The sequence below is a fragment of the Melitaea cinxia genome, chromosome 10, assembly GCF_905220565.1.
Source record: "Melitaea cinxia chromosome 10, ilMelCinx1.1, whole genome shotgun sequence".
Lineage (NCBI taxonomy): Eukaryota > Metazoa > Arthropoda > Insecta > Lepidoptera > Nymphalidae > Melitaea > Melitaea cinxia.
This window is the reverse complement of record NC_059403.1, coordinates 8714027-8724589: the sequence shown is the minus strand read 5'-3', so window position 1 is coordinate 8724589 and position 10563 is coordinate 8714027. Positions and strand designations below refer to the sequence as shown.

Here is a 10563-nt window from a genome sequence, read left to right as displayed (position 1 = left end):
TATTTCTAAAATTTACTCCTTTATAATACATATTGCAAAAGTTTGAAAAGCCCATATAAATGTTAAGTTTAAAGCCGATATCAATGGAATAAAATTGAAGTGCAATTTAAAGGCACAGTGCTAATAGAGGATCGGACAGTAACCAGATTAAAACCCATAATGTACTTAGACAAATTAATATACTGTTTTAGGTTTATTTATCGAATAATAATTTAATATAATTCATTTAAATATTTTGTAATGAAGAAATAAAATATTGTCAATAACAATATTTTTAACCTGTAATGAAATACCAACTACAGTACGTGACGTCATTTGTAGGATCAAGCGTTGGCCGTGTTCCACTAAGCGTCCGCAACGCCTGCATCATGTTTTCACCATGCCGCCATATTGCGAGCACACAGCTAACACCTGACACTTGACAGCGCCCAAATATACGTTCCACTTATAAAATTCGTCCACAACGCCCGTTTTTTACGTTAGTGGAACGGCAATTTTAACAGTCGTGATCGATGGGGTTGTGGGCCTTAGGTGGAACGCATCAATTGTTATTACCCCCAGATGACGTCACGCGCTCTCAAATGACATACCGTGGTGTTTTGGCGGGATTTTTAAACAAAAAATATTAAAACATGATTTTGAGTACCTAAAAGTCTTTAAATAATTAAAATTCTATTTTCTATAGAAATAAGTATCCATAAAGATTAATTTTAAACGCTTTCTGAAAATTTGTGCGATCCCCTATTCTATATTTTGATATTTATATATTAAAAAAATATATCTTGTTTTCTATAATATCACAGTTCTATATTATTTCATATAATTTTGTTTTCTCCATATTTTAATCGTAATACATTGCTTTTTAGCGTTTTGTACATTTTTCACTTATTATATATTACATTTCAAAAATTAATTATAATAACAGTATATAAATCATTATCTGTACTTTTACAACGAAGCATAAGTTTGTTTATATGAAATTTAAATATCATACTATGGTGGTGATACAGGATTAACACAGATGTGGCCAACGCTGAGCAAAAGGCTATAAAAATCTCGAACGTAATGAGTTAATTTGTAGATGGTCCCTTTGGTTTTGGCGAGTAATTTCAGCATTTCATCAAGAGCTATTAAACACTTTTACTTTACAGCAACTTGTATTCGATTGTTACCATTACGAGACATTGTTTAATTTATTATGTAGACTCAAAATTCCATTATTATTGACAAATAACCCGATAAAGTCTAAACATATTTAAAGGTGCAATATTATGGTGTGGCAAAAAATCAGTCAAAATTAGACAAGAGACATTAAGGAACTTATCAATAACACAAACACAAAGCGTATATCTTTCAAAATATTAGTTTCCTAACCAACATTATATGACTTAGTTTTGTCTGTAAATATTAAAATTGTGTTAGTTAGATGTAACTGGATTACTAATAATATCTAAAAAAAGTCAATAGACAAAATATGATATCCAAAATAAAAAAGGCTGCAATTGTTTTTCATATAGTGTGACTTTAGCACAAACTACACATTTTGTATCTAATAAAAGAAACAAAATATTGTAAATAGCGCAGATAAACAAAATTCCTTTTTACACTTGTAGTCAGAAGAACAATTACAGATTACAAATGCTAGTTTATAGAAGAAGAATAGTAACAATAATAATACCAAGATATTTAATAATTTTATTATTATTTTATCATAAGTATTAAGCATATAATAGAGCACTGCCCTCACAAATTTTTTAGTGATAATATAATTGAATATAAATGTATCACATCATGATATGTTTATGATACAATCTTAGATTTACAAAAAATAGGACCCATTTTCTAGATTAGACTTATATCCTATTTTTGGCCAAATAAAATATCTATACTACACTATGAATATATACGTGCACATGATGAATGATTAAATATATTAAATTTATTATTTAAGCAAAGCGAACTCCATCGCAGTTAGGACAAGTTATACGTTTCTTGTTCGGAAACTCGCGATGTCTTTGTTCTATTTGACTTACTATCCAAATCATAAGTTTATTCTTCAATTCTAATATAGTTTCTTGACGTACTATGCCGTCTTGAAAGAACTCTTTAATTACAATCATGATCCCGTTGTCGGTATTCCTACATTCTCCCATCGGTCTTTGGTCCTTGAGATACCTGAACACGAACTTGACGATTTGCGCTATCAGATCTTCTTCCGGACTCAAAAGTCTCAACTTAGCGATTTCTTCTGGAAGCAATTTCGATAAAATGTTGAAAGAGATCGTCATTAGACTTGCGTAGATATCCTGGCTGAGATTTTCTAGAAGTTTCGCAATACTTTCAGCACCAGATGCACTGACTCTTACTAACAATGTTCCGATGCGTATGATTTCCCCTGGATGTATTCCAACTAAGATGCCATTCTCTTCATCTCTATCCACGTAGGTAGTGACGGCTGATGTTGAATTTATACGAGTTGATACATTTGGCGTAGTAAGGTCAGCTGGGCCTATTGTGGAAAATAATTGTGCCCTGCCTTCTGAACCCATTCCGTACAACTCAGAAGGATTAAATTTGTGGACGGCATTAAGGTTAACGTTTCCATCGGCCGTCATAGATATTCTCAGTTTATGCTGATTTAATTCTTTATTTATTTTGAGTACATCTGCAAAATACTGATCCTTGTTGGCGATGTTTTGGATCCCTTTAATCACTTCTGTATTGCCTTGTACAGTTCCTGAAACTCTTCGTGTTTCAGCGTTGATCTTGTCAAATATTTTTCTGTAAAATTTATTTACAAATAATAATAATGATAATTTAAGAAATCTGAGCTTAATTAATGTTAGTTTTTAAAAACTACTGAACTTCAATAACTATGTGAAAAATATTTTATTAAAGATTTTTTGTAGAAGGTTTTTGGTGATGAAAAATTAAGAAAAATTGGCGTAAGTCATTTGAAAAATTAAGAAAACGTATCAATTATTTCAACTTCACGTCCTTGACACTAAGACATGACAAAGTTTGTCGAGTCAATTAGTATTAACATAAAAGTTGTATATCTTACCTATGTCGATTACTCCTGAGATTTGCACGGTATTCATTAATAGTATTGGCTTGGGCTTCTTCGATAATATTTTGTGCAGTACGATTTGAGACAACTGCGTGACAGAAGAATAATGTCGCGGCCGAAAATTGGAACAGTTCGAGTGTTGTCGGTCTCTCGCCGTGTTTCCGATACTGTAGAGCAGAGAGGACGGATATTTTTAATTGTAAACTGTCATTCATTTAGGCCCACAAAAATTAGAAATTTTTCGAGAGATCAGTTCAATACCTAGGTGATTTTCATTAAAATAGAAAATTATTCTTTTGAAAACTAACATTATTTCAAAATCAATATTTAAATAAGAATTGAAAATTTTGAATTTTCATCCATTTCTTAATAGTCAAAGATCCCACCTTACTTATTTTCTGATGAATCAAATGTATATAATAGAATAGCAATAGAAAAAATGAGTTTCAGTAAAATTGTAGGCTGGCTTTTTCTTGGAAGAAGCAATTTAACAATTTTTATTTAATACACAATAAGATTGTCATAATTTTAAATAATCTCATTGGCCTTAGTCCGTCTATTGCAGACGATTTAGACAGTGTCAGAAAGACATTGTGTCGCCTAGGACACTCTTCAGGAAAACGCAGAGTTGCCTAAGCTCTGCGCCACCCTCTCGACCTCACTGGCAAGGCCCACAGGAACGACGAGTGGATACGTGTGGAGCCATTTCGGCTGCAGGAGTCTTTCGCATTTTAGAGCTATGCCACGAATGCTTGACCCCATTCCGAGTAGAATAGCACCACCTCCTTTCTTGCCGTGGGGGTCATAAAAGGCGACCGAAGGATAAACCTGGCCCAAAATCATCAGGGTCCCGGAGAAGGAAAACTTTATTTGAATTTTAAAAAATTAAAAAGAAACTCACCTTCATTATAATATGCACTAAACTATGGAGTACACCGGCGCCTCCAGTTACCAAGTTAGCATGACGAAGTATTTCAACCGAAGTTGCTAATGCTTGACCGGCCTAGAATTAAAAAAAATATATATATACTAAAATTTGTATATTATTATAATTATAAGATATAATTATGACGTTGTTAACCATTTTATTGTCTTCAAAATTGTTCTAAGTTGCTATGAATAAATATAAAAAATCATGATCTATCTCTTTTCTCTATGTCCTAATTTTTTGTTACTTTTGTTTGTCAAGCATGGATCAGATTTAATTTTTAGAACAATTTTTATATGAATTTTTTTTTTATTGTAATTCAAGATAACTCAGATTTCTGCTAAAAAAAAACATTGTAACTTCGGTTACGAAAACATTGTATAAATATTAAATAATATCCACAATGAAGTAAATTAATAGTAGAAATTAATTACTCGGTAAAGTTTTAGATTAGGTAAAACCGAATTTCGGGACCGTGGGGGGATGGGGGGGGGGAGAGGGTGGGGAACGCTACCCCTGGTACCATTGTCACACCTCAGAATCCCATGGTTATGGAGATATCCATGGTTAAAGTTTTGAGGTTAGAAGAAGAATTTCGAAAGTTAGAGGAACGCTTGGCTCCGGCGCTGCGGGAAGTACAGCCCTTCCGCCCTTGCGTGCGAGGGCTGCCCTCCCTTCGCGCCTCCGCGGCACAAAAAAACACTCTAGGGGTAGGACAGACCAAGACCACGTGGACAGTGGGGTGCTCCGATTCGGTTTTGGGTATTTTTCGAATTTCTAAACCTATATTCTAGCACGCAATGTTACTTATTTTATTAGAATATTATGTCTGACGCGTTATTTTGTTTAAAAGTGTCGATTTGTCACACAATGCAAACGGTACGAGCTCAAAGGTATTATAATAGCTTTAAATTCTTCTTCTAACCTCAAAACTTTAACTATGGATATCTCCATAACTATGGGGTTTTGAGGTGTGACAGTGTTACCTTGTATAGATTCCCCTACACCCTCCACCCTCCACACCCAAAAACCCCATAATTCGGTTTTTCTAATTCGGTTTTACCTAATCTAGATCTTAGCCAATTACTCTACTATTAATTACTTCATTACGGATGCGAATTTATTTAACATCACTTGGCCATTTTTTAAATGCAACAAACTTGTAAAATGCTCTCCTGAAAATCAAAATCAGCTTTATTCTTTCGAATCGTCATTTTACAAATTAAAACTTTAAAAATAAATTATTATTAATGTAAAAGTAAAGCTACCACTTATTCTGAATGTAGATTCTGCATAGAAGAATCGGCAAGAAACTCCGCAGTTACTCTTTTTAAAAATAATATACATACTGTGTTTAGTACAAAATTAGTAACATGTTGCGTAAAATACAGCATCACTAAGTCCACACATCTTTATCAACTATGTAATCTTGCACCGAATAATACGCTTTATCTATTTTTTTTAAAATAAAATCTTTAAATTTATGTTAACACAATTCCAAAATTGTTTGTGGGATTTTATTATACATGCGAATATCATAATCTAGAAAGGAGACGTTTACTTTGCGCAGTCAAAAGCTTGGAGTTACAATTTTGTTATTCCTTCTCGTGTTTACAGTGCAATTATTACTATTTATTTCAAAACAATGAATATTCTGGTGAATGCACAAAAAATTTTTATAAATATATTGCGACGCAATTGTTAATATGTGAACCTTAAGTACCTTTTGAAAAACATCCCGTAGGGAGACTCGAGCTCCAAGATAGTAAATGCCGCGAATAGCCCTTTTTTGCAAGATAAATACAGTCATAATATCTGTAGCATACCCTACAGTAACAGACCGTAAGACATAACACTATGGAAATAGTTAAAATAAGTATATTAAACGTGCAGTAGTAACGTCGGACGGTCGGTTGTCGTACTTTTCGAACTGCAAATTCTGCGGAGCTGAGTCTACCATTCAAGGATGACAAATGGTAATTCCACTGAAGCTTTAGTCCAAATGTATCCCTAGGAAAACTGTAGTATCATTGTCAATAAGACTCTCGTTATTTATTATAAAATTATAATTTAGATGCTTAACATTAGGTAACGAAAACACAATGTAGTTGGTGTTGCATTCAAAGCCGAGTTGTTTATTTTAAAACCAATCTTGAATTCGCGACAAAGAACTGTTCACGTCATCATAATTTACTTTTTTCTTGAATTCGCGACAAAGAACTGTTCACGTCATCATAATTTACTTTTTTCCTATCAACTTTACATATAAGAGATGTGTCATCTGCAAATAGCACTATATCACAAATATACTTAACATAAAATGGCAGATCATTTATATATATTTAAAAAAGCTTAACTTAATGAGAAAAGTTTTCTCAACACAGAACAAAATGAGATACAATGTTCTTCATATCAGGTATCAATAAATAATTGGATAATTTTTATTGTATGCTTTGTTAACAACCATTACTTAAATTAATATATACGTAAAGTAAATATTTTTCATTCTCTATCACTGCCAAATTTAGGTTGGATTTAACAATAAAAAAGGAGTAACTCACAAAATAAACTCACTTTGGTCATATTATTTCCAGCCGCTGCTGACTTAGATAATAAACCACTGGCAGCACCAGCGGCCAGTCCCACACTAGATGCTGCAATATTCAACCAGCTGCCTCGCGCCTCCGGATCCGTCGGATTGATTGTCTAAATAAAACAAGTTGTTTAAGTAAAATCATTTTTTGCTATTAAAAGTGACTAGTGTATTTGCATCCAGAAAAGAATGACTTATCGTTGTCATTACCTAAACCACGCCCTTTTACCAAATATAACAAAGTAATAAGAAAATTGCGTTCACATTGGCCGGTTAAAGTAAGCTATTCAAACGATATGATCGCGTATTCTCTTAATCAAAATTGTATAAAGATATCTACTTGTAAAAATAAAAGTGAATTAATAATTCATAGAAGAATTAGAAATGAACTGTGACAACATTCAGTCATACCTGCTCGTGAACAGTTCTGTCACGAAGATGAAGAGATGACCTGACGAGGCCATATATACCGGTAGCAACAGTGGCAACAGTAGCAGTGACAAGAACTGCCGGACCAATTGGTGTAAATGCAGCAGCACCGAGCACCCCAATAGCACCCAAGGAAGCCACCGTACTAGCCGTATCCACTGAACTCAAAACTCTTGCCTTAAGGCCCAATGAAGGTGAAGGCGTTACCGTTAGCTTAACGGAGAATAAATCCTCTCCCTGAAATTAAATTTTTAATTGATTAGTGATAGCTGAGTCTTGTGGTATAGCTTGTCTGCCTAATTTCAAATTTTGTGTGAATTCAGAGAAAAGTAGCTTATAAAAAATTACTTAAAATTCAACGATAACTACTTATACGTTTATGTAGTACACTTTTGAAGAATCACACTTATTTAATAAAATAAAAACCAAAGAGAACCGAAAGTACCAAAAGAACCGACAAATCCCAAGCAAAAAACTGGTTCTTAAAAACTGACCAGTTCTGGGAACCCTACTGCAGGTTCTCATTCATATAGGGTTCATATATATAGCAATACCATAATATAAAATATACACTTACAACACATTACTCTTAGCTTAATGAGCTTTTATGAGTGTTTGTTACCATTAAAAACTTTTTACTTTCATTAAATGTTTACATTTTATTATATTTATGTAATTAAGCTAATAATTATTGGAATGGATGATAAGTCTTGTAATTATATTTTGTGTACGGATTAATGCAATATTACCTTTATAAATATTATTTTACTTTTAATAAAATATCTTTATAAAGCAGACTCACTCTATTAATCTAGTAGGTCTTTCAAAGTTATATTATATACTTATCAGTTAATAAGTCACCATAATAGTGTCAAACTGAATTTTGGTTGTAATTTTTCATGTAAGTTCTCCTGTATGTAGTATTTTTTAAATATATGTATAATTGTATAACTTATTATAGGTACATATATTTATTATTTAGAAGAATCATAAAGGTCAAAGAATGTTTCATTCCTTATTATGTTTGTATAACAGTAAGAAAAAAAAATAGAATTATATAATATTTTCTTATAAAACGCACCTCAACTAGAACTCCTTCGTATTCTCCATTTTCTGGCGCAATAATGACACATTTAGGCAAATTATTGTTTGTTAAATACGATATCCAATTTTTATATACTCTTGCATCTTCATCAATAAAAACTTTACAGGGTTTAGCTACGAAAATATTTATAAATTAGTTATTGCATAAGACGAATAAATAGAGAAGTAACTCAAAAAGCTTGTCATTATGATAGCTTTCGATTTAAACAAAATCTCATCAAAATCGGTTCACCCAGTAAGAAATTATGAGATATAATGAAATAATGATCGAGAAAAAATTGTCAAGTAAATACCCATATCTAGAGCAATAAAAAAAGTTCTTTTCAGATCTCGGCTAAATTGAAATAGGACCACATAACAAGCACTATATAATCGAAAGCTGATTCGAAAAAAAAGCATCAAAATAAATCCATTCAGTTAAACTTTCTGAAGTAATACACACAAAAATATAGACAAATTAAGAACCTCTTCTTTTTTTAAGTTGGATAAAAATATCAGACAACAAAGAAAAACATTTGTCTTATATATTTATGTAATCATCGGTCGGCAAAAAAGCATACGGCACACCTGATGGTAAGCGATTACTGTAGCCTATAGACACCTGCGACACCAGAAGCATCGCAAGCACGTTGCCGACCCTACCTCCAATCCCCAGGAGCTCTAGTCACCATACTCACCACAGGAACAAAACACTGCTCAAAAGCAGAATTACCTCAGGTAAAAATATTTTTTTGAGTGTATGAATTTCTTTGTTCTATTCTAAATCTTAATATGTAGTTTTCTATACATTCAATCTGTTCAGTGTTTTGGCTGGGAAAGCCAAGTTAATAAATTTTCTTTTAATGTTGCATTGTCTATTTCATCACTTTAATAAACAAAAGCCACACTTTAATTGTTGGCATAATAATAAATATACAAGTTTATATTGTTGCTGTGCCTGTCAACCATATTTAAACCAAATTTTGTTCAATTTATATTGATTTGTCCTATCCATGATGTCAGAACTTTAGTTTATTAAAATGGTTTCATTACAACTATATTACATCATAGATGTTCATATTCTACAATTGAAAACATTTATATTTATTGTAAATACTAAATTTCAACTATTATTTTTTTTTTTCTATTTTGTACACGAGTAAATAAAAAAGTTCATATATACCACCGATTGTAGTAGGAATACATGTTCTGACACAAAAAACAGCTGTACACCATATAACAACATCATTGCGTAGATGTAGGTCGACCCAGTAATCTCGCGGTTCAATTTTATAAAATTTTACAGGCTCCGGATGTGCACATACAATTAACAATACTGACATAAGAATATCTCTATCATTTTGTGCATATTTACCTGAAAGCATAAGACAAAAAATTATTTAATTACAAATTCGAACATATGTGATGCATTTTATACAAATTAATTTAATTAATTAAAACAAAATACATAATTTAAAATATCATACTTTGTTCACATAGTTTTTCATAAACTTTCATAACCCGTTCCTTTTGTCTTGAAGTATAGCCTTCTAATTGAGAATTATCTGTATTATTTATAAAACTTAAATCCCCTTCTGTGCTTGGACTACCAAACAAGGCAAATGCTATGTTTTGTAGTAAGTACCTGCGATTGCTGTAGTCATATCTGCAGCAAATAAGTTTTTATTGAGTATAAACATATGACAAAGCAATTAAAGTTATTCTTATATTTTAATTGATGAATTCTTATGTTAAATTTTACTGTAAATAAATCTAAATGTGAATGTGTATGAAATTGTTATATATACTTACTTAACCCAATCACATTCAGGCAAATTTTCAAAATATTCCTGTTGTATTTGCACTGGTGACAAATTAATTCCACCTCTATTGTTGTTACTTTGCGACATGGTTTGTTCTAAATCCAGCTGTGACCTATCCAACACTGGTAGAGCACTTTTATCACTTTCTGATATCTTGCAATAGGTTCAGTTAAGTGTAAAACTGTAAATATAAATCCGGAAATTTTGTGTAGAATAACTTTTTTGAATAGTGTAATATTTTTTCACACTGTTTTCATTATTACACTAAAATATTTACACAATAGTTGATTATAGCGTTACTTATTTATTACACAACAATGCTGGTGGACAACTTACCGGACGCTAAGAAAGATACTTAAAAGTAAAACGTACAATGTATATAATTGTGTATAAATATATATTATATATGTATTTTGAAAGATTACTTGCTATGGAAACTTTTAAACAAATTCCCCATCTGTCATTGCTAGTGTTTCTAGAATGATAAATTCAATTTACCACATCAGTAGTAAAAATATTTGATATATATTAAATTTTTCATTTCAGCGCACTTGAGCAGTATTCCTACATTTTTTTTACACCACCACAATCCTTGGTTTTTTAACTATTTTTGACACTAATTGTTAGATATTTTTTA

At 31.7% G+C, this 10563-nt stretch overlaps 1 protein-coding gene across 1 annotated transcript; it reads right to left on the bottom strand.

The window, feature by feature from the left end:
* Position 1: 1 nt before the first annotated feature.
* LOC123656897 lies at positions 2–10160 on the bottom strand. The gene is made up of 9 exons (XM_045592512.1): positions 9916–10160; positions 9591–9769; positions 9287–9478; positions 8102–8238; positions 7003–7257; positions 6573–6704; positions 3972–4073; positions 3065–3237; positions 2–2781 (listed from the first exon to the last, which is right to left on the bottom strand). The coding sequence occupies exons 1-9, from the start codon at positions 10011–10013 to the stop codon at positions 1947–1949; spliced, it is 2103 nt and encodes a 700-aa protein (XP_045448468.1). The 5' UTR covers positions 10014–10160; the 3' UTR covers positions 2–1946.
* Between the last annotated feature and the right edge of the window lie 403 nt (positions 10161–10563).

Bases quoted from the DNA above. Each gene is read 5' to 3' on its own strand.
- LOC123656897 (XM_045592512.1), bottom strand. From the start codon at position 10,013: ATGTCGCAAAGTAACAACAATAGAGGTGGAATTAATTTGTCACCAGTG. The intron at 6,705-7,002 runs GTATGACTGAAT...TGTTTTATTTAG, and splicing joins ACAGAACTGTTCACGAGCAG to ACAATCAATCCGACGGATCC. The intron at 2,782-3,064 runs GTAAGATATACA...TAAATTTTACAG, and splicing joins CTCAGGAGTAATCGACATAG to AAAAATATTTGACAAGATCA.